The 24,536-nt window shown below is 47.3% G+C and overlaps 1 protein-coding gene across 2 annotated transcripts; it reads right to left on the reverse strand.

Annotated features, from left to right (window-relative positions):
• Positions 1-3,930: 3,930 nt before the first annotated feature.
• SMAP2 (small ArfGAP2) lies at positions 3,931-23,908 on the reverse strand. 2 transcript variants are annotated; one of them, XM_082494088.1, is made up of 11 exons: positions 23,749-23,908; positions 9,647-9,780; positions 8,980-9,065; positions 8,039-8,117; positions 7,591-7,677; positions 7,038-7,119; positions 6,425-6,525; positions 6,145-6,310; positions 5,568-5,890; positions 5,027-5,069; positions 3,931-4,955 (listed from the first exon to the last, which is right to left on the reverse strand). In XM_082494088.1, exons 1-11 carry the CDS (start codon positions 23,849-23,851, stop codon positions 4,828-4,830), a joined length of 1,332 nt encoding a protein of 443 aa, XP_082350214.1. In that variant the 5' UTR covers positions 23,852-23,908; the 3' UTR covers positions 3,931-4,827. The 2 variants fall into 2 exon arrangements, with proteins under 2 accessions (XP_082350214.1, XP_082350215.1); XM_082494089.1 differs by having other exon boundaries at positions 4,831-5,069.
• Between the last annotated feature and the right edge of the window lie 628 nt (positions 23,909-24,536).

Raw genomic sequence — 24,536 nt, forward strand, 5'->3', positions numbered from 1 at the left:
CAGACACTTCTTCACAGATTGATGTGAAACGCTTGGACAATGCACATCTGTAAACTTCCTTAAGGGTGTGCATTTGGTTACCGATTTGGAAAATAACTGCATTTTAAAGGTCAAGGAACAGTGTTCAGGCACCGTTCTTCTCGATGGCTGAATTCGAAGTCTAAATGTGTTTTGCATCACAGATGGAAAAAGATATTAAGAGCTCTCTCTCCTTTTCTTTGGGTTTTCATGCCTCCAGACAGATCTGTAAGGTTACCTTCGGTAAAAGCAAGGTTTGCATCCCGTGCCGAAGGCATGACAGCCCGCTCCAGTGTTTCTCTCGCAAAGCTGTTTCAACTGGAAGTCTTCCTTCTTCTACTTCGCCTTCACAAGCAGAGAAAACACCCCAACCCTTGGGTGGTTGTCAGAGGTGCAAGAGTTGTGCAAGAGTTATGTTTAGGAGCTAAAAAGAAGGTTGAACGGCTGCGGAAGAGATTTCCTATGGAGAAAAAAAAAAAAAAGTGTCTGCAATAAGCATGGTTGGAATCGGTGGGGGAAAGACGTGCTACGTGTGACACAGCTGAAGTTGTACGAAACAGACTCAGCGACCAGACGTGACAGTAACGCTCACCTTAACAGAGCTGGTCCGTATTTGGGGAAGATGAAGGTTTTAAAAGTAGACTTGGAAAAATGTACAGTAAAGGGCCTAAGTGTTTGTCTTGCTGTCTGAATAACCGCCACACTGTTTAACCCTGACCGTCTGCCTCGGGCACAGCCGCCGGAACGGAGCACAGTGGCATCTCGGAACCCCGGAGAGAGCAGCTCGGCTTAGTGGCTGCCACCAAGACCCGAGCGCTGGTGTGACCACTGTGCCTGTCTGGAGCTCCGATTATTGGTATACCTCATTTTTTTTTCCCCCCTACTTTTTTTTTTTTTTTTTTTTTTTTTTTTTTTAAGAACCAGAGCTTAGTGCACTCTATATCACATTCAGGTTATTTTTTGTTGTAACTGTGCAATGAAGAGCAATTATAGGGGGTGTGCGTTTACCACCTGCTCCCACGCTGGCTCCTGCCAGCCCAACCTCTGCTTCGTTTAGCACTTGCACTACTGATTGCTGAGCTGAAGGGCAAAGGGAAGCGAGAGCCCAGAGCGCTTCTCTGGAGGGAGGGATGATTCGGCCGAACCGTAGGTACCGCTCCCATTAAAAAGCAGTGCTCAAAGGCTGCCCCTTAGCCCAACGCAGGCGGGTGTTCGCAGTCCCGCTCCCCTAAGGGTCCTCCCCTCCCGCAAAATGCCGGCAAGGAGGCGAGCATCTGGGATGCGACAAGCTGAGGACAGTGCTGCGGCTCTCGGGGGGGCACTAAACCCTCACTAAAGCTTTTACCTGTAGTGCGGATGGAGAGAGGGAACCTCAGAAGTAGGCAGAAAGGGTGTCCCTCCAGTGGGGATCCCGTTTCCCAAGAGGATGGCTGTTGGTATATATTTGCTCGATCCCAGTACTTGCTAAAAAAAAAAAAAAAAAAAAAAAAAAAAAAAAAAAAAAAAAGGGAATTTTGCCCTAACACTTGCAGCAAGAAGCGATGCTGGATGTCAGAGGGTCTCTGGACGGAGCAGCACCCCCCTCCTTGTACCCCCCTGGCCGGGGACCCTGGCAGCGGATGCCTCTTGAATGTTAGCACTTTGAAGTTGGTGGCCTTGTTTTCTTAAAAAGGGCTTGATCTTTTCATGCAGTTAAAACTAAATAATCTTCCCCATCATGTTGTCCTACTCCCCAACTCAAAATTAAGCGATGAACAAGCAACTGGACCATTTAAGATATTGTCCAGGACTCAAGAATCTGTCATTAATCTCAGAAGTTTATACCTCAAATATAAAAACATATACATCTGTCTTAGGAACAACACTCGGTAAAACAGCAGCTCCAAGTTTGAATTGAACTTTGTCCTTGAATTTGCTTACTAAATGGCACCAGGAAAAAAAAAAAACAAAACACATAAGCACACAGAGAAAAGCACTGGTGAATTTTTCAGAAGCACCCAAACTGAAGCATTCAACCGATCAAAAAAATTCAGATTTTATATTCCCAAACAAGACACATGAGGAATTTTACCTATACCTTACAAATCTTTAAACACAGCCTATGCCTTTTAAACTGCATTAGTCCCCCCAAAAAGTACAAGGGGCCAGAATACTACCACACACTGGCAAAGAAAATTTACATAAAGGGTCCGAGATTGTTGAAGGCACGAGGCAACGAGAAACGCACCCAGAACAACTCGGCCAGCCAGTCCTCTCTAACCATAGCGTTTCTCCTCCCGGTAGCTGCTTCAGAAGGCTAAGCCGAGTATCTTGATGGGGCACATCATGCAAAAGCGATAAAACCACGCAAGGACACAGAAATCTATGCTACTTCACATTTTCCATCCTTAAGTCCCCAACAAGTTGCATTGAAAAGAATTACCTAAACCGAGAGAGTCCTGTTAGATTGGGAAATCGCCAGAACTCCATTAGCCACAAGGTTAATTGCTGCTACGAGCTTAGCCTTCAATCTCTAATGATAAAAGGTAGTGGACATCTCACCCTTGGAGTGGGACACGTCACACTTGTGTCTGTCTGTGTGCATCCCTTACCTAAGGGGAAAAGGAGAGTCAGGTGCAGCACTCGTACAGGACTGACACACTCACCCTGGCCAGCTTTGTACTTTCGGAAGCCAGGATGCAATTGCATTAGTGAACAAATTCGGCTGCCTTCACTAGCCCACTCGTATTTTGTGATAAACTTTGCTTTGATGACAGATTCGTAAGTGTAACAACTCCACCTTGAAATAAATGCCGCAGAGGGGTGAACTAGGGGGTCCCTGAAGCCCCAGTTCCATGTTTAAGACAAGGGGATGGGCTTGTGATGGATACTTGAGAATGGTGATAGATTTAAAAAAAAAAAAAGTAAATGGCGATTTTATACCTGTGTTATGTAATGTTTTATATGTGTGTGGTCTTTCTTAATGTAAAACTCTTGTATTTTTGTGGTTTATATGCAGCAGGACTGATGGCTGTGAGGATGCACGCTATTTTGTAAAATATTCTTAGCCAGTTTTCCCGAGGAGGAAAAACCTGAAGTATTCACATTTTCATTGGCTTGTACCTGCATGTACAGTATTGGGGCAGCAAGTGAAGATGATTAAAGCCAGCTTGAAAACTTTTTTTCTGTGCTTGAGTTGAGCTTATCAAAACATCCAGCCTAAAAACCCATGCGTAGCTTAAAAAAAGCCAACCCTGTCCCCAGACTGATATGCTGGGGCAGAGGGAAAGAAGAAGAAACCCTCTTTTTTCTGAAAAGAGCAGGTTTTGACTTGAGGAAAGAAATACCATAATTAATATGCAAGCAGAGTACCATCAACTCAAGGCTCACACAATTAGCTGAGCTCTCTCTCCCCTGCAGCTGCACGCAGCCACGCACAAGCCTAAGGAAAACTGGCCTTCATAGCTGCTCTTTAGGTGACTCCGAAATGCCGCCAGCCTTTCACATCCTCACTGTTACCACTTCTTGTAAGAGCTTAGAATTTACCGTTTGAATAGGCCTTGGTCAGGTTTTGTTGAACGTTAGTGTAAAGCTGCAGTCCTGATAATTAAAGTTCTCCCTGCAGCCACCGCTGCGGGAATGCTGCGTTTACCCACCCCCCCGAGCTGCGAGTCTCTCTTGTATACAAGAGCGTCAACTGACCCGATTCTGCCTCTGCTGAGCCTGGTTCTTCGCATGCCGATGGTCCTTAGCTTTCAGGCAAACACTAGTCTCGCCCGGCATTTGGGACACAGCCCTGCTGCAAAGCAGATGGAGTTAGTCCGATTTGGATGAAAGGCTCCAAATCCCCACACACCTGAAGTGAACAACTCACAGCAGTGACAGCCGTCGTTAACACAATCTGTTACGCTGTTTAAAAACAAGATAAGTCAGTTGAGGTTTCACTGCAATATTTTATTTGGGAATTTACATATACACAGGATAAAGCAGACCACAGAAGTCCGACTTCTCGCTCACGCCGATGAGTTTAAGCAGTTGTGTTCTACTGAAGATGAGAAAAGAAATCAGACCCACCCCACTTTCTACGCCTAGATTAAAATGTCAAAAGCTAGCCAGGAAGGGGTACCAGGGTTACACAGGAACAACAACAACAAAAAAAATATGAAAAAAGTATAAATTAGGATGTCATAGTAATTTTAAAAGTGTAAGAAAACTTGCAGTGGGCTCTCAGCCCTTGATAAGTTAACTCTCAGTTAGATTGTTAAAAGTTAAATACATCAATACCACATATTAGACAGAAAAGCCACTCTGAAGTGCAAGTTTCACATTCCAAACAGCTTGCCCCCACACTGCGCGAGAATCCTGCTTGCTCACGGGGGGAGGGAGAGGGGTCTTCAAAATGACTTTGGTTCCAATGAGGGTTGGCGAGCCAAGCACAGCAAGGCCTCGGCTCCGGAGAACTCCACTCGAGGGAAGAGGTAGCAAGGCTTGCTTGCCCCTGGGCTCGGGTTAAAATTCAGTTCCTCAGCACCAAACACGGCTTCCACCCCTCTGCTAACCAAAACCCCTACTAATACTAGACTTTAAGTGACTCTTAGAAGGCCTGGCGTTACAAGCCTGTATGAAGTACAGATTTCCCAAGTCCCTCAGTCACACCTCTGCTAAGATACCCAGCAGGACATTAAGTGCTACCCAGAAGCATTAATGGAGGTTTGTGCAAGGAGGGGATCCACCCCAGAAGTGTGCATTGACTGTGCTAAATACAGGGGAGCTCATGTTCTGGTCACTGAGGTTTCACCGTGTCTGACAGTGACAAGGCAGAGATGGGTCTCAGTTATGGAAAGAGGTTCGGGCTGAGCAGCCAGCCAGAAAGAAAAACCCTGAATGTCTCATGGAGCAGTTTTGAAGAACAGAACAGAAGGCAAAAATGGTCACAACGCACGGGATCATTTCCACATCTGAGTGCTGAGGGACTGATTACTTCCCTGGGCACCTCCTCCACCCATTGACTGTCCATATCCCATCACACCATTAGCTCCATAGAAGTTCATCCCAGCCATCTGCTGGGTCATCTGCAAAGGGGAGAGGAGAGAAGTCAAGGCTATGTCAAGGAGACTGCCAGCCCACAGCAGTCAAAGGTAAAACTCTGGCTCCCCAACATAGTACAGGCTTAAGCTAAACTCCTAGAGAGTTACGGTAAACAGACGTCACCGACTTCCCAGGTGTATGCCCATCTAGCGAGCTGAGGGAGTTTTCATTTTAGCTGATGTCGCACTGATTTTTGTTCTCCAAACATAGAATGGTTTAGGTTGGAAGAGACCTCGAAGATCATCGAGTTCCAACCCCCTTGCCATAGGCAGGGACACCTCCCACTAGAATGGAAGTGGAGACCTCTGAACAAGTGATGCCTTTGTGATCCCTCAGTTTGCCTGCAGTAACAGCAAACCTCACCCAGCCCCAGGAGCCAGGCTATAAAAGCACTCGAGTCTTCGGGTCACAGGCTAGATCTGATTGCATGTGCCTCCCCTGCCCTCCATCCACCTTTGGGTCAGCAGAAGATCACACCTCACCTGAGCAATGTTCCACTGAAGCTGCTGCGCTGGCTGCACGCCATAGACGGGTTGGGGAACTGCTGCCACGCCAGCTACGTAGCCAGCCTGCTGTGCAGCCATCATCCCGTTGGGGACACCGATGACAGCTGCCTGCACGTTACCCACATATCCAGCTGGTATGGCCATGGGAGTCACCATCCCTGCAGCTCCAGGCTGGGCCATCATCCCCACTGATGGTGCCATCATGCCTCCCATCATGCTGCTGGAGGGGGCTACTCCTGGAAAGCTGGTATATGCCGCTGCAGGATATGCCATCTGAGCTGGGGCCATGAACATTGCTCCTAGAGAAAGGCAAAGAAGCGATGAAGGGAGAACTGCTGCATTCATTATTGGGGTTGAAACGTCGACCTTCAAATCAGAGACTATCACAACACTCGCTTGGCCATGACATCCAGACTAAGCTGCTCGTTGTGCTACTCACCACTTCTCAAGGACCACCTACATTCCCACATCTTTGCTTGTCAGCTGTCAGGACACCCCACCCACTCTGAAATAGTGTACTGCCGTTCACCAGCTCTATTCCGAGATCTGTTACCTTGCGCAGGCAGCTGAGGTGTTTGAGAGCCGTACAAGGAGAGGATAGAGTCTTTAGAGAGCTGCTTCTTCCCCGCTTCCTCCCCTTTGCCTCCTGGCTCAGGGAAGAGATTCAGGTTTTCGGGAACAGAACCAGCGCTTCCAGCCGTGGGCATAGAGCCAGTGACCTGAGACAGAGACAGCACAAGTGCAAGAGCTGCATTCAGCACTAGGGGAAGACACACATCACCCCGTTCAAGCATCTAACGAGGCTTCATCAAGCACCGATGGTCCCTACTTACCTTCCTGGAGTCAGAGTTTGATCCCACCGATGCGAAAAGATCAAGATCCTTCTCTAAGCTGCTAGGCCTGCCGTTTGCAACGGTGGTTGTCACAGGAGCATCTGGAAGAGACAAAGCTGTGTGAACATCCATCACAGATGGCCTCAGGCTGAGGGGCAGCCTCCTTGCCAATTAAGCAGTTTGCACATACGCCACTCAACCCAGTGACCTGACCTGTAACCTACTTTAGCCAACGCATATTGCCAGCTCTTCGCTCGGCCTTCTGGTGCTGAGAAGGAACTGGCTCAGGACCGAGGAAGTGCACTGCACCATATCTGTCCTATTAACCTCAGAGCAGCCAGGAGTCGCATGGTGTCTGGAGACCACTATAGCTGCTCCTGTAACACTACAGGCACCACCACTGCACCAGCATAAAGGAAAACGTAAGGAAAGCTGTTTCTGCTGCAGGTGCTGAGCCCTGTGCTTGAGTTGTTTAAGCAAAACACTAATATTCCTACCAGCCATTGTTCACCTGACACAGAAAGTAAGTACTAAAAGCTCATCAGATTCACAAGACCAAAGACAGTGGACAGGGTCATTGTAACAAGTGCAATAAGGCTGGAAAGGCTCTTACCAAGCCCTAGCAAGTCCATTACTGGTTCAGTAGATTTAGGAGAACTTTTTCTAGACTGCTGCGTTTCTTCTTTCTTTTGAGGCTAGGGAAAAAGAACACCAGAAGTCTTGTTCAAATTTTGGTTTTACTCTGATACATTAAAGGCTTTAATGAGACATTAACCCTTAAAATCCTTTTTCCCTAGTGGGCATAAGTGCTTCCAAAGTGAAGAGAATTTCAAGGTGAGTATTACACAGTTGTTTTATTGTCCCATTATGTTGGGCCCCACTGTCAAATTTAAGCATGCTCTAAACTAGGAAAAAAGTAACTGCTCAAGCTGGAAAGCTAAGCAGGGAGTAGCTGGATTCCAATCTGCTCTGCATTGCAAGGCAGAACACGTCTGCTTAGTATCTGGATAAGCAGTGGAAAACAAGCTACTACCATTAGTGTGACTCAACGCATCCACTGCTATGACTGAGGCCAGAAAAAATGCTTCCATATCAAGCTGGATTACCTCTGTTCTGCTTGAGAGAAGTTTTTACAATTGATCCATGACTGTGCCTTTTGGTCTTACCATTTTCACCTTCTCAAAGATGATAGGTTCCAGTTTTCTTTCTGACACTGGCTCATTACTCTTTTTCCATTTGTCATCCTTTTCTTTCTGTAAGGAAAAACACATTGACATGAGGGTCAAAACTCATGTCATCATACCAAGAGAAAATTCATAGAGCTTTACGTAACGCTGTAATTCATCTAAAAAGCCTCCAAGATACAGCTAAAGACCAATACTCAAAGCTGGTCCTGCACTGAGCAAGGAGTTGGACAAGATGCCTTCAAAGGTCCCCCCAATTTAAATTCCTTCTACAGCATGACTGAATGCAACCAGCCTGGGAGAAGAGATTAGTCATTAATACAGGAAACATTTAAACTGCCTATTTTCATAGAGTCACTGCTTACTCATAAGACAGACACTTATATCTTAACATGTATTCAAGCTTCTGTAGAAGCGATTAGAGACTAACCCTAAATGCATTGATGTCAATACTTCGGTCCATGTATTTCTTCTTCTCATATTTATCCCGAATGAAGCTCTCCACAGCTCTGCAAGCAGCTTGTTAAAGACAAACGATTCAAGAATAGAAGACTTACGTAGTATTATATGACATGTGGATACAAGGTACAGACTGTAACTAAACTAATGACTGTTTAAAGAGCATTTCCAGCAGTAACTTTCTTAAAATAATTTAGTATTGGATCCAACTACTTTAGCTACTCAATTTTTGCCCTTAGGTTATTCAAAGCATGACGGTGCTATAAAAGGTACATTAAATGAGGGCTTAAATTCCTAGAGTATTTTCTTCACTGATGTATATTTACTTCAACCATCACTTAGGAGCATACATGTCATTAGCACAAATCACTCGATGGTCAGAGAAATGGATCCTGTGCATACAAAAACACCTCAGCCACCAGCTTAAGACAAAAATGATGGTAGAGGTGCTCCTGTATTTTTTTAGGTTTTCGTCACTATACTCCTGTTGCACTCTGCCATCTAGAAACCCTCCTGTAGGGTAAAAGTTACAGCTTAGTTTTCCAGAAGTGTTAAACCTTTTTATCTGTCTCCACTGAGAATTCTAAATGCTCTGACTTTTCAAAAAGTCAACCCTCCTATTTGCCACAGACTCTAAAGTATATCTCATGCAATAGCTTCAGGTTGTAACACTCGCATTTCAGTTCTTCACCCTTATAGCTCAGAAGCAATCCTTTTAGCTCTCTTCTGCTTCGTTCTGTAAGCAAGCAGCCTGGGGGTGAAGCAATGCTTGGAGGGTGCCTAGCTAGGAACTCATTCTCATAGCTGATGCCCAGGCACATGAAGTTAAACCTCCTATACAAAGAGTGCAGCTACAAAGTGACAAGATGAGAAGCCTCCATGTTCCCCCAGCAGCAAAGGAAGAAAGGATGCTGATCTGTTTGAGGTCGCCTGAAGTTCTCTGGCAGGTAGGCTTCATAAAGACGATTTGCTTTTCCATTTCCCATCTCTTGCATGCACTGCAATTCAAAAGAATTCTTGAACCATTTGTTTCGCAGACATTAAAGCTCTCACACATACTAACATGCCAAGCTACCAAGCAAAAGCCCAGCTGTGTGAACTAGAAGGCATGTGTAGACTTTTGAAGTCTGTTCTGTACCCGAAAGCCACTCCTCAGGCTTTTGGTGCAAGCCTCCTAGCTGGGAATCCCTGATGCAGTTGCTACGATCCCCCCCTCATACAATTACCCAATCCTGAGCACCACAGCACACTGTTTTCGAAGACAAGACAAAAATCACCCTAGCAGCCCAAGGTCACTCTGGAAGTCCAGGATTGGTCTCCTGGGAACCTCAAGGAGAGGAGGTGGACAGCAGCTCAAGACAACACCCGCCTTCGGCAGTTTACAGAAGCTGGCGGTGTTTGTCTTTATCTTCTGATGTTTGCTGAGCCTGAAATCATGATGTTTTCCCTCCCAGTCTAACCTAGCTTGATATCTTCTTCCTGCTTCACTTCCCACATCTTCAGCTGCTCAGACTTTGTTTATTTCCCAGCTTACCAAGCCCCGCTAACAGAACAGCGCTGTTGGGGTTTCACTCATTACCTGTATCTGTTCTTGTGTCCACTGGTCGAGATTGACAGATTTCACCCTGGATATGTGAACTCCTAGGTTCCTGTGGATCCCAGCACAACGAATGCAGATGAATACACCGATATTCCAGGATGCCCATCGTGGCCCTGCAAAGAGACAAGTGTTTCACACCAGCAAGTCAACCTATAGTTGTTTTGAGCAACTGAGAAACTGTACCAAGTGAACTGGGACCAAGGCGCTTACATTCTCATCCAGATTAGAAACTGCATTAGAGATCAGCAGGATGTTTAAAGATTGTCTCCCAATGATTATTCTTAGAGCCAATATTTTATTGACTCCCTCTTCCATTTTGAAAGCTTTACACAAGACGAATGCAACTGTAAGGGGAAGAGGGAAGAAAACAGGCATTCAAACCACCCAAGGCACTACAAAACCCCAATTTCTTCTTGCTTAAACCAATGTAAGAGTCATGTCAATGTAAGTCTGCGTTCCTGCTTTAGCAATGGAACATCTTTCTCGGGTAACACCATTGCAGATCATCTCCAGAATATTCACTACTGCTCTAGAAAAAGCAGCATAAAATGCTCAGCATCTCACATACAGACTGCATCATCAAATCTTCTGTTAATCTTATGCAGGAAACTACAGCTGAGGAAGGAGAGCAGCACAAAGCCCAGTACCCTGGCCACCAAAACCACCACAGAGCCAGGGGCAGAGCCCCAGGTTGCAACCCTGGCACGAGGCCGATGAACAGTTCACTCCGCAGTTTCTACAGCTCTAACCAGATTCACGGTTTGCATGCGGCTTTCAGACAGGCAGGAGAGCTCCGAGGTGTAGAAGGGAGATCATGCCGGGGGGGGTGAAAAAAAAGAAACTAAACCACAAGGGAAAGATTAACAAGCTTAGTTTTACTCACTGCAAACAGTTCTCTGAAGGAAACCCAGCAGCGCATTACCCAGGGGACAGCAGAGGTCCACAGGCACTCCCACCACTCGCAGCCCCCCTCCCAGCCAGGGCCAACAGACCCCAGCCACGGACCCCCTCAGTCCCACTGAAGGAAGACCAGCTTCAGAAGTAGTGTGCTGCAGTGCGAGACAAGCAGGTTTTAAAACTAAATCACCTGGCTAGAGCTGCCAGCTTCCATCGTGGGATGGATATCACTGTCCACGGATCACCGGCCAAACAGCCGCAGCAAAGTCACATCCTGAATAAGGCACCCAATAGCCTCCAATAAACTGCACTAGCCCTTTTTACAGGGATTACAGGCTTTATCGCAGATGAGTTATTCTGTCTTTTCTTGCTGCAGTTAAAATAGCAAGCTGCAAAGCTAATGAGCCTGAGGTGGGAGGGGGAAGAGGGGGAAAGTGTAATTTCAAAGCCCTAAAAAAGCAGCATTGTATTTGACTCTCCTGGATATGCTAGATGGTTGTTAACAGTTTGATTCCTATTTACTGGAAAAGCCTAGAGTACCCGGAGGGATTTGGTGATGCTAAATGCAATCAGCGGCTCATGGTCCCTGCCAGGGCAAGGGCATGCAACCGCTAACTTACCTCCAGTACCTATTCCAACTAACTCACATCATGATTTTTAAAGAAGTCTTTATTAAGGCTTCTGGCCTACCCTGCCATTGCTTTCTGCTTTTTCACTAGAAAAGTGGCCCTTGAGAGTGATACTAATTTAATGAAGCTGAAGATGAAAGTCACTTCCCAGCTTAGGAACAGCTCTTGGTGAAGACCTTAACAGAAGCATACTCTTGTCTATACCTCAGTTTCTTCATTAAACCTACCAAAATATAGGACTGAATGCATCAAAACAGGGGCCCATACTTTTAGCAGCACCTAAATATGCCAGTCACAAAGTAAGGCATGAGGATAAAAGGCTTCTTCAGTGTTACGCCTGTAGCGCACCAAGGTGAAGCCAGGAACCCCCATCCCTCATTTGATTTATTTGTGGAGTTCTCTCCCAGATACACCATGAAGGCTATAACGTGAGACAGCCAGCAGGATTAAGCATGAGATTCAAGGTTAGATTTAAACTCTAGATATATTTAGCCTTTAGAGGACTAAAAGGATTAATAGTCAGCTAGATACTCCATCAGGGCTGTAGTAATCAGCTCACTGGTTTGTCACATGTGCTAGCTCAAGCCACCGCAGCCTCCTACCCTGCGATGCCACACAAGAGAATGATTCAGTGGTACAGTCTGTTATACCCATCCTGCTTTAGCGTTACTTCATTTGGGATGCAGGATCTGAAATAGCAAGGGCTGAGCACAGGAATAACAGCTGACCATCGCTGCAACTTGTGGATCCCAGCTCTGGAAGATGCTAGTGCTGAAAGAGCTTCATTATGCCAGTGAATATTTAAAAAAAAAATAGTACGTAGGCTTTCAAAAATCCTGCTAGCAGCTAGCATTTGGTTTGGTGATGAACACATTATGCAACCAAGGGTAGTTCTTTTCACTGATGCTTATTCCAGCCAGGGTTTAGGCATACCTGCAGCGCCAATAAATGCCATAAGGCTTCAGATCTACAGAGTGGAGGAAATGCCAGAAGTTTGGGGATATGGGGTCATTTTTGTCTGAAGCCAGGAGGAAGGAGGTGATCCCAGAAGTTCAGCAGTCTGTTCTGACATTGTGGTGACTCCACAGCCACACAAGCAGGATATTTGGACTGTTCTCCCAAACGCTGCCTGAAGTCTGCAGCCAGCTCTGAGGTTCTGCATGGCATGTGAATTTGAACTCTAGATCTGAGCACCCCATGCTTTTGGTTATAACTACTAATTTCTTTAGCCTAGTTACAGCCCTGCATTCTAGCCACACGGTGATAAAAAAAAAAAAAAAAAGAGGAACGAGATACAGCTACATCTCTTGAAAATGAAAAGCTACTTTAAGATAAGCAGCTGCACAAAAGAACCACTTGCCTCAACAGCAGCGAAGGGTTGACCCAGCAAGGCTCAACACAGCAGGGAAAGAGTTGCTGCTTGAATAATCAGGGCTGAGCAGAGCAGCAGCCTGTCGGCAGCCGTGCAGGACAAGTGACATTTGTCCAACTGAATCAAACTCCAAATAACTTCATGCTCATTAAAGTTATCATTTGGTGCTTTCGGTAGTGAGGAACATTATAGCATTTCTTTTGCTGACAGAAAGAGCATCCCAAGCAAGACAGCCCATCCTTACCAGGCTGCCACCAAGGAAGACAGACATCTGGCCAAAGCCCAGGTGTCACGGTTCGGTTGGGTCAGATACAACAAGCAGAGGCACTGGTACAAACACATAGAATGGTTTGGGTTGGAAGGGACCTTGAAGACCATCCAGTGCCACCCCCTGCCCTGGGCAGGGACACCTCCCCCCAGCCCAGGTTGCTCTCAGCCCTGTCCAACCCGGCCTTGAACCCCTCCAGGGATGGGGCAGCCACAGCTTCTCGGGGCACCCTGCGCCAGGGGCTCACCGCCTCACAGGGAAAAGTTTTCTCCTAATATCTAATCTGTATCTACCTTCTTCCAGTTTGAAGCCATTCCCCCTCATCCTATCACTGGAAGGGGCTCTAAGGTCTCCCCAGAGCCTTCTCTTCTCCAGGCTGAACACCCCCAACTCTCAGTCTGTCCTCCCAGCAGAGAGGCTCCAGCCCTCAGAGCATCTTTGTGGCCTCCTCTGGACCTGTTCCACCAGGTCCATGTCTTTCCCATGTTGGGTGCTCCAGAGCTGGAGGCAGTACTCCAGGTGGGGTCTCACCAGAGCAGAGGAGCAGAATCACCTCCCTCACACACTCTCACGAGATACTAGCAAAGCTGAAGGTCTAATGTCCCCAGCCATTAAGCTAAACCAACATTTTTACCATTTCATTTCTTATAAAGCACTTATTTTTGTGAGCGAGGGGGGAAGTGTTTTGATGCAAGTGTAAGCAAGGCTCCCACTTCCCTCTTTTGAGGCCACCATGAAGGAGCTCGCACTAGAAATCACACGAGGAAGTGCCCAGTAAAGATCTGGCTGGGGACAACTTTGTACAGTCATTTCCGCACAGTTTCACATGCTATTTTCAAGGTGACTGACTTACAGAAAGCCCCAGGTGGTATTTACAGACGCAAGTTTGGTCACACTTTAGAGCATCTAACTTCCCAAAAACTAAACCGAGCTGAAGACTGCACAGAAGCTACAGCGACTGAGCACTGACGGAAGGGGCAAAAGGGGCAAAACACCCGAGTAGAAGTTAAGGGCACAATTTTTCAAAGGAAAAAAAAACAACCCAAACTTTTTATATCGGAAAGTCACTTTAGTGACCAGCACAGCAGCATTTATCAGCATTGCCAGAGCCGCCGTGGAGCGCTATCTTCCCGCACAGCCTCTGTGCGCCCCCTGACACTCACCACTAATTGCTTGCACGAGGGCACGGCACACCACAGGGAGCACCTCACCCTCCGCGGGCGGCCAGTCGTGGAAACTTATATGCCAAAGGTTTTAGGACAAGGCTAACAGAAACCCTGAGCTCATTAAAGCACTAGAAAGAAACATGAAAGAAATTGGTCCTCGCCTGAATACTCCCGCTAATGTTATAAAAATAGTTCCCCTGAGGCGGGCATCCTCGCAGCCACCAGATGGCTTTGGAGCTTAAGGCCGAAATGAAAACTCGTTCCCATATGCAGCGCTGGGGGTTTGCTGCAACGACCGCCCGCACCAGACGTGCAAACCTGATGCTGCAGGCGCTTTTGTTTCAGTATTACGGCTAATTTTAACATCCGTGGTAAGCAAGTTACTTGGCACCAACTCAGGCTGGGCATAGCTCGTTCAGTTCCGATTAAGCACCCCGTGCCCCTGTACATCGCCTCATACGCACACAAATCTGTTCTGGAGAATGCCAACCATCTGCAGGTGAACACGAGACTAAAGAAAATGGCAGTTTTGAGTAAGAATCAAAACGGATTTAAGAGTCCAGCTATACACTCAGTTCTGGCACAATATTAAGGCTGGATCAGACCACCGTGGGATATATTCCTAGCCCGGCAGTGGTTGCAGGAAGATCGTGAGCTTAAAAGCATCTATTGCGCAGTCAGTTTTCATTTTAGAAAGCTGCGCTGAATACTCGAGTGTATTGCTAAGCGAGGATGCATCACCATCCAGCAGACTTGAAAGCTATGTGCGAGAAACCCAGCTGCCCAGTCGGTGCTGCCATGAGACAGTTTCACAGCCTGTTTTATATCCCAGCCTGTCAAAATAAACACCGCGTACCACGCTGGTCATACCAGCTTAAGTTAGCATCTTAAGCCAGAATCATTAATGCCTACAAGGACTGCCTGAATGATCTGCCCTTACTGAAAAGGCTCCCGATTCCCTTTAAAACCCCAGCACAGCCTGGCTAGTCCACATCATGTCTCAGTCACTTGCTGAAAGTTCACACCCTTGAGTGTTTTTAATCAAGGAATCCCAAGGGGATTCACTCCTCACCCTTTATTCAGGCATTAGATTTTTTGGCTCAAGCTACTCACGCAAGTTGCTTTGGTAATAAACCTCCAGAAGGCATTTAAAAATAAAACAGAAGTTGGCTGCAAAGCCACTGCTCTTCTGAGCAAGGGGAGGGGGGGTGTCAGGAAAAGAAATAGATGCTTTCATAGGCAGGAAGGAGAGAACATCGCTATTGAAAGCCCAATTAAATATTCTTAGTGCAAACAATCATTTGAGTCGCAGGCTCCCTGCCTGCGAGCGCTCCTGCAAAAGCCCAGCTGTACCGGGGAGATGTGCCCGCGCAGCCCATTGAGCCCCGCGAACACTGCTCCATGTGTTGGACGATGGCATCGTACAGCCATCCCCTCTCAGCACTCGCCGGGGAAGTGGATGTGGGAAATTCGCCTTGGAGTGGGATAATCCCCGCGAGAGGACATTCACATCCTCTCGTACAAGCTTTCACCAGTACTGGGAAATTTCTCATGGAGGCAAAGTTGAAAAGCCCTACTTGTTGCAGAGTCAAATGAGGAAATAGCCAAGTATCCAAGAGCTTCCTTTGACTTGTGGTTTCCTTATTCTGGAAAGAGGTTGCTTAATGACTTACTGAAATTCATTCCGCTCGTAGAAGAGCTATGACAAAGGCTGTCTTACAAAACAACTTCCTCTGCTCTTTACTGTAGATGTCTGTTCTACAGTCAAGTGTTCAGATTAGTTTGGGGAAACAAGGTAAACTCTGCTAGTGAGTAAAAAGCATAGTTAAACTCAACTTCAAGATCTCTAAATTATGCTACTGAGTTACTAACACAGGCTAGTTAGTTACTGGCCTGAGCATGCATCCTGGTGCAGGGTGCATGGACCCACCTCTGAGATTTGTGAAGCGCTAATACCTGCTGTACCCCCAGATTTAGTCCCAGACTAAGCTATTTGTGTAGTTTTCAGGAAGCCGTTGGAACCCAGTGAAACAGGGATGCTAAAGCCAAAGAGCTCTGTAGCGAGGGAGTTTGATAAGGATATATGCCTAGTTTAGCGGTTCAAAAGTTCAACTTTATGCCCTCCTTTGAAAGGGCAAAGGGCTGATTTCAGGGTTTTGTTTTGTCTTGTTGGTTGTCCCCTCCCCCCCGTAGAAGATTGCTGTAGTAATTATAGGTTTTAACCACTCTTTGCAGGAAAAAGGAAGAGCCAGAGGCATCTACAGAGGTTGAGAACATTGCTTCCAACAACAGCTTGGAGCTTTGCCTTAAAAATCTTCTTGGCTGTATTAGCAGAACCCAGTATACACTCTCCTCCCCCAAACCATGATGTTTGCTAGCAGTACCTTACTGGCCAAGTGAGATCCAACCGACTGGTACTGGCTCCGTTTTCTCTCAGGAACAGGGTCTGGATTTTCTACAGTTTACCAGAACTGCGTAACATTTGAGTGCCCAGTGGCCTTGAAGGCAGCTGCCCAGCAGCATTTGATCTAACTCTGAGTAGCGGTAAGCTCTCAGGAGCAGCCTTCAGTGCTCATCTTATCATTGTTACCATCTTGTTCTTTGAACACGTGCTGTGCCGATACGAGCGCAGATGGAGCAAGGTGGAGGAAATTAAAAGAGATGCTGTGAACAGCAGGGTGGGTCCTTCCTGCTGTTCAAGAAAGTGATGTTTATTACTTCAGTAAATAAACATTGAAAGTGACAATTTCAAGCAGATGCTATAATAAGAATCCATGCAAGAGGACTGGTTAACATTACCAACACTGATGACCACAATGCCTAAAAATATATAAAAATCAGCCAGGTTCCATGATCCAGGTATTTCCCGTGGAGGCGTGCACAGTAAGAGTCCCAACATCTAGATGCTCAATATCGGAGATCAGGATTTCAAGGTGTTCCAGAGACTACATAACAGATGTCCAATCACTAGGTTTTAGCCAAAACCACACACAAGTCAGTCCTAGAAGTTGCTAGGGTAAAGGCAGCAGATTTCAAGGAGGCCTGAATTGCCGTGAAATGCAAAACAGGCAATAGGTAAACCACATATAAACAGAGCAGCAGGATGGAAACTCACACCATCACTACCATTTTACACCATCAAAATTCAAGTTAGAATTTCTCCACCACCAAATCCCTTACAAGACATCTGCTCATGCAGCTTTAATTCTTCGCTGCATTTTGAACATATTTAGACCCTATCTTCCAATCTAATTCGGGTTGTGGAGGCAAGTAGAAGCCACTAAGTCCTTAAACTAGCTCCTAACAGAGGAATGAGTCTCAGCTCCTGGGCCACTTCTTGCTCGACTGAGCATCTCTTCAATATCTAGAGCTAGACATGAACTATTTTTCACTAGCGAAGTCACCAAAAAGGACTTGATGTTCATATGGAAAGGGCATAACCTTACTGGAAGGGCATGTTTTGCCAAAAATAGAGGTAAGCAGTTTAACAAGGCTCTGGAGGTCTGATTGCAGGACAGGTCACCAGCTCCACAGTCACAGGAAGCTTTGCTCTAAGACAGTTTCTCTTAAAAGCTCAATTTTTTTCTGTCCTAGATTTCCTGGGACACGTGAAGTAATCGCTATTCTGGATCAACCTGAAAGAGACCAAAGCTATTCTTGATTCTGTAGTTGGTTTTGATAACCTAGTTGCATTTTGAAAGATGAATTACCTTTAAACTGCAGAGGCATTTTCTGAAGAGGCTGGCACACAAGTTCCTGAGCATGTTTGATACCTTATGTAATTCATCTGGCAGTTACTATAGGAACAAACTTTTACCTAAAGTTGCAGCTATGCTCTGAGAATCACATGGCATTTTTAGACCCTTAATGTACACCCTCTGCTATACAGCCACTCACCGCACAGGCTCTCCATTTCCCAGGTGGGTCAATCCAGCTGGCACAGAAGAACAAGGCTATTAAAGCTGACACGGTTTGCCAAGATGCCCTCTGCTCCGAGGATTATCTTTGTTATCTATTTCTGGCAGATGTAGAGACACACATCCGTATACATGACTCAGAGCTCCGCGCATCTTTTCTTAAAGGGTATCTTCCTACAACTCTCCTAAGCACAAACTGATTCCAGAGTGAGTCCCCACTGGAAAGGCTGATGCTTTTTCCCTTGCTTTGTAGCTTGAATGGGAAGTTACAACGTCAAGCAGTGTATGTAGAGTCAGGTTCACAGCTAGACAGAGCTGTGCTCCTTCTCAGCCAGAGTCGTACACCAGGCAGCAGTGCTCGGATGAAGATCGCTATGGGGTAAAGGCAGTCTCACAGACAATTTTTGAACGTTTACACTCATTTGAAATTAATACTGCTTTATGTACCAGACTATTCCTTCCAGACCTGACTTTAGAAGAGCAGAACAGTTCAAAAGCAGACAAGAACATGTAGCACTCATTAAGATATCTGCAGAATATTGTGACTGCAGCTAAGAATTAAAATGAGTATACAAGCACATATGCATCCCCTCTGGCAAGCTTCCATTACATAAGACTGAGCTTTCTCCTAATACAAGATTTTCTAAGGCAAGCCGAGAAGCTTTAGTCCTACCGCTTTGGTTTTTGAAGCCCACTGCAGGCAAACAGTACGCATCACTACCCACTGCTCAGTTTTCCCATAATGATCGTTTCTCCATCACATGCAGTTGTTCTAGGCAGCTATTTAAAAAGTTACTCTTCATATTGCTTTTACTGAAAAGGAAGTTCAGCTGCGACTCAATAGTCTGCTGATGGAGGAGTTGAGTCACAACAGATTTTTGTTGACTATATTAATACTAGTCTGGCTGGACTAAACCAACTGTAATAAGCTAACTCCCCCATTCCACTGGAAGTCATCCTTCCTCAACTGCACCTACTCTAGCCCCAAGCTTTTCATCCTGCTCTTCCTGCTTCCCAGCCAACATTTAACCACCTCTTAACGGGTAAAGTTCTACCTGTCTTTTAGAGAAGACCGCTTGAAGAATTTGATCTGGGTTTGTGTTGTGTTTGGCAACAACTAGTTTCCCATCTAACCACTGAAGGTAGAAGGGGTTGATTTCAGCATGGAACCCACAGTTCTCACGAGAGACACAAGGGACGAAGGGAAGAGTCAGACAAACCAGGAAGAGCACAGGGCAACCTTAACTGATGGACAGATACAGCAGTCCTCGCTGGTGCTCCCTGTGGAGGAACCTGCCAGTCTGACGTCAGCGAAACTGGATCCAAGGAGCCTGTTGGATAGAGAGGACTGGAAGAGCAGAGGGGAAGAATTTGGGAGAAGGAGAAAAATCAAATAGAATTAGCTTTATGTTACACAAGTTCAGCACAGAGCTTTAGAGTCTGAAATGCAGAGGAGAACGCAGTTAACATAAGTGTTACTCAACACAAGAAGTTTTCCACTTACTGGAAGACATCTGAACACTGAGGTCAAGTCCAACTTGCACAGATTACACCACATCCCTCCTTCATCTACGTTACAATTTCAGCCTCCAGACTCATTCCGATGTTCAGCAGCATATCTTCTGACAGATACCCAATAGAGTCAGACTGCTTGACAGTCATGCTATCTTCCACACATATGAAACCACAACAGCAACACAACTGCCCTCAGAAGGCCCTGTGCCATGAGAAATGCACCGGTAGAAGAGATCTCACTCATCAACAGCTTCTCTTTCATGGCGCTTTGCTCCAAGCAACTCATACAGCAAAGGCCTTCAAAAAGAGGATTATGATAATTCATCACTCCAGCTTTTAGTGAAGACAGACGGTCTACCACCTCAGCCATGCTGGGCAGTCCTGAGGGGAGAGCTGCATCACTGCAGGCGGTGCAGCGGCGTGGAGTCTGAGCAGGGAATCGTTGCTTTTCATCACTGATATTAGTATCACAACAACATTCAGAGCTGTATGTGAAAACCACGAGATGAGTAACCTTTGATAGTGCTTGCAAGGGGAAATCTGCTTTTCTGTTTGTGCCCGACATGGCCAGATTACGCCCCGAAAGGCTGCCACTCAGCTCTCGAGTCCTGTTTTGATCAAGTAATGAACACCCCTCTCACACATAAGTTTTCACTCCTAAGCTCCACTGCCAGAAGCAGCCTAGCCACACTCCGCTTCAGCACAGGACCTACTTACTTCATCTCCACCCGCTTTTGATCAGATCACCCAGTTTACCCACAGTTACTTAGGACAAAAAGTTTGCAACGCAAAGAGGAAGAAGCAGGCGAGATATTTCACCCAACTTCCTCCAAAACAAGCATCTCTAACACTGCAGTGTTTGTTGCTGCAGAAGCAAAAACCTCCCCAAGCTTTCTTTCCCAGTTTCCTTGTCCTCCCCACCCACCCACCCCCACTTAGACCCAGGACATTAATAGCTGTCTAGGGAAGGCAAGGGGATGCCATCAGACTCACACTTCCATGGTTCTCCTTTCAGGCTCATCTGTGTAGCTCTTACAGAAAAAGCACATGAAGCCACCCCTATCTCCAACAGCTTCTTGGAAGAAAAGCCTTGGGAAGAGTGGTGTCCCCCCAGAAGTTACTCAAATCCCAAACATACGAGGGAAGCAGAGTATATTGGAGAACCTGGTTTTCCCTCCTTATCACACTTTCAGATGCAAGTTGGACTAGGAATCACTTGAAGAACACAGAAGACTTTCCCTCTAAGCAATCACTTTGATAAGGGCAGAAGAGATGGAAGATGCCCAACTGTTCACCAGCATGGCACAGTCAACAAGAGCCTGGCCCCAGAGTGCGGGGCCCAACCAGCATCAGAGAGCTGATGTTCCTGAAAACTAGACTTTTACCCTAACACTAAGAATTTCTGTACAGCATGAAATCAAGTGGGTACATACTAGCACTGCCGCTCACACTAACAGGTACTGTCATCTCGTTTAGTTCTGTATATAGAAGTGGAAAAAAAATACAGTAGTGAAACCCAGCAAGTAGTTAGGTCATTGGGAACAGGCATAATGGAAGTGTGGGTGGGAACTGAACAGTCTCTGCCTGTGTGTCATTGTAGCTTTGAAATGCTCAGATCAAGCAGCAAACCACTACAAAATTCAGTAACTTCAGCATAAAAACAGATGGTCAAAAGTCAGTGTTTTATTGTAAAAGGGTCTTGATAGGTGCTGTATGTGCTGCCAGGTTCTTACTCTGCCTTCAACTTTGTCAAAACTCATGCAAAAATCCTAATGATCTTGAATGTGAGCTGACAAAGGAGAGAGCTGGCATAAGCAGCATCACCTGCCACCACCAACCAGCGGCTGGTGACCAGATTTCAGCCATAACCTTGGCAAACTATTCACAAAACTGTACACAAGTGTATTATTTTTTATGTATCTCAACTAGCACAGCCAGACTTGCAATAGGGTAAAAACGGAGTAAGAATCAGCTGTACAGAAAAGCAGCTATTCTTTCAGGTAGCACTGGAAATGCTGAAGGATGCCATCTGGAGCTAGCAAATACCACGTGGCCTCTCATTAGCACAGACTTGCACAGAGTTTCAGTTATTAAGAAGCCATATATCAAATAAAATGCACTCTTTACTCTGCACAAGTACACCTGGGGCTCATTTCCATATGCGAAACAATGCTGCAGTTACTTTTAGCAGCAGTAAGAACATCAGGCCTTCCTTGCCATCACTGCAAACCAGTGCCTTGCTGGGAGAACACCACATCAAGTCACAGTAACCGAAATGCAGCCCAATATGCTGCTTTAACTGGCACCAGCTACCAGTCACACACCTGGCTGGAGAGCTTATTGCACATACACCTCCTGTGGCCACAATCTCTGTACATTGCCCTCAGGAATGAGGTTTCACATGTTCATGAATCTCATTAGTACAGCAGATAATTATTTTGCCAGATAACTCAGTACAACAGAAGCCTACTCTTCACGACTGATGCAACCTACCTACCCAGACACAAGCAGCTTTCAGCTTTAGAGGCAATGCTGAACTGTACACTTTGATTTTTATACATAATTAACTGGAACATTGTATTTCCAGGATGTACTATGAACAGGAGCAGCTATATCATCACACCAAAACAGGTAATCTAGAACCGTTATGAGAATTTGTTTCCATATTATGTACACTACAGTCTCATGCCTCAAAAGACAAGATAAGACAGCTATTTTTGCCCTTGGCGCTGGCATTAGGTGCCAAGAGATAAGGGATTTGCAAGCGAGAGGAACGTTCTGCTCTCTGCCAACACCACGATGTTCAACCTACATGGTCAGTCAAAGCCAGGTGTGAAACATCTCAAAATACACTATCTCCAAGAAAAGACAGGTTGTTATGATGAGGTTACTATGTTTTGTGGTTGGTTTTTTTTTTTTTGGAGCAGGGCTAAAACCAAACCTTAATAGCACCATTTTTAGTGTTGCTCAGCGGTGCTCTCTGCAGTTTTTAGAGGTCATACTGAGATGACTAAGTCTCCTGCTTACAGACAGACATAGAAAGACAGCCCCTACTCCAAGTTCATTTATTGCAGCTGTTGGGAAACAAGCCTCAAGTTCAGATCTCCAAATCATTATAATAGCTCATTAAAATAGGATTTTAGGTAGGCATGGGCATAACCTTAACCCTTTTGCTACAGGAAAGCAATGCATTTCACAGTAGCAAGCTACAGAAAGGCATCTGCATCACCACAGAACAAGTAACAGTTGTTTTATTAATTTGTTTTGTCTTCCAGAATTCAGACATTTACATCTGGCTTCCTCTCTACCCCACTCCACTCCTTTCTAAGAAAAATAAGGATCCCAACATGCCTTGAAATCAATATTAAGTGGAAATTGAAGCACAGGACAAAATACAAATTCCTTCACTGGTACTTGGTTCCAGTTCCTTCCTTTTCCTTACATACTGCACTTTCAAATACTGCTCCTATCTGATCCTCTGAAGATGATCTGCTGCTTACGTTACAGCTCTGATTTACAGGATATTACTCCTCAGATGGAATGTCCTCCAAAATTACGCAACACCAGCTTCCCAGGTCCCTCTTAATACAAGACTTCTCCAGGAGAGCAGTCCCCACACACGATTAGGTGTTTTCACACTGGTGTTGCGGGTCAAGCCCCAGCGCAGTCAGAGAGCCGATGAGTTTCCATAAGCCGATTTCGGGCAGTTTTCTACTCAGCTCGCTTGCCGAATGAGCCGGAGCTGCCGAAGCTGGGTTAGAGAGGCTCCAGCAGCAGTTCCTCTGACAGCAGCATTACCAGCACAGCCTGCTGCGACTGTCAGTGCATTCAACGCTGCTGAAGCCAAATTTGGGTTGGCTTTCGGGTTTTTTGTTGTGTTGTTTTTTTTTTTTTTTTTTCCAAATACCAAGCGCCTCCTCAACCAAAGGGGAAACCACCTACAAACCCCCAAACCGCCCAGGCAGCAGACCTTAGGCAGTACCGCTGGCCCTGCCCGCGGCCGGAGCTGCCCCTGCTCGCTCTCCGGGGAGGCTGGAGCGCAGAGCCCGCTCTCCCCCAAGGCCCAGCCGGGCCTGTGCTCCCGGAGGCGCCGTCCCTCCTGCCGGGAAGGGGGGGGGGGACACCGGAGGGCCCCGAGAGCCCACAGCACAGCAGCAAGCGCCAGGAGTGGGAGGAGGGAAGCGTCCCGCCCCACACCAGCACCGAGGGGGTGACAACCGCGCCAGCCCGGGCCCACCGGTCCCACCAGGCCCCACTGCCCCCACCAGGCCCCACCGCCCCCTCAAGCGACACGACCCCCGGGGAGGCCGCCGGTACCTTTAGCCTGGCAGTCGGCGCAGTACTTGTTCTCCTCCTCCACCAGCAGGCTGGCCAGCACCGCCTGGTACCGGTCCACGTCGCGGACCGACTTGCCCGTCATGGCGCGGCCGGCGCAGCCCGCCCGCGGGTCACGGCGCCGCCGTCCCGGGCACAAGCCGCTTCCTGCTTCCGGCCGGCGGCGAGGGCGGAGCCACGAAGGGGAGGAGCCAATAGACAACAGGGCGCGCGCTTTAAGGCGTTCCCCCCACGGCGCTCCCCCTCGCCGTTGATTCGCCGCGGCGCGGCGAGCGCCAGCGGGAGCCAATGGGAAGAGGCGGCGCGGTGGCGGGGGAGGCATGAATGGGCAGGGACACGTGACTGGCTGAGCTGGGGGCGTGGTGCTGCGGCGGGGGCGGGCGCTGGGAGGGGGTGGGACGGGACGGGACGGGGCGGGGCGGGGCGGGGCGGGGGGGCGAGGGGGGCGGTGCGGGGGGGGCTGGCCGGGGGATGGGGGGGCTGAGGGGGGCAGGGGTGCTGGTTGGGGGGATTAGGGGGAATGAGGGCTTTGCGGGGCCTGGATCGGGGGTTTGAGGGGGCTGGGGGGCTTGGCGGGGCTGGCTGGGGGGGCAGGGATGCTGGCTGGGGGGCTTAGGGGGGCTGGCTATGGGGCGGAGGGGGGGCGGTGGGGTCCGAGGGGTTGGTGGGGGGATTGGGGGGACTGGGAGGGGTCTCGAGATGCTGGCTGGGTGGCTGGGGAGGTTTGGCTGTGGGACGGAGGGGGGGCGGTGGGGTGCCAGGGGCTGGCG

The sequence above is a fragment of the Vanellus vanellus genome (genome assembly GCF_965231255.1).
Source record: "Vanellus vanellus genome assembly, chromosome: 22".
Classification (NCBI taxonomy): Eukaryota; Metazoa; Chordata; class Aves; order Charadriiformes; family Charadriidae; genus Vanellus; species Vanellus vanellus.

Excerpts from the sequence above, each read along its gene's own strand:
- SMAP2 (XM_082494088.1), bottom strand. The coding sequence starts at position 23,851 with ATGACGGGCAAGTCGGTCCGCGACGTGGACCGGTACCAGGCGGTGCTG. Across the intron at positions 9,781-23,748 it reads CGCCGACTGCCAGGCTAAAG|GGCCACGATGGGCATCCTGG; the intron begins GTACCGGCGGCC and ends GTCTCTTTGCAG. Across the intron at positions 4,956-5,026 it reads GAACTTCTATGGAGCTAATG|ATGTGGAAATGATCCCGTGC; the intron begins GTGTGATGGGAT and ends CTCAGCACTCAG.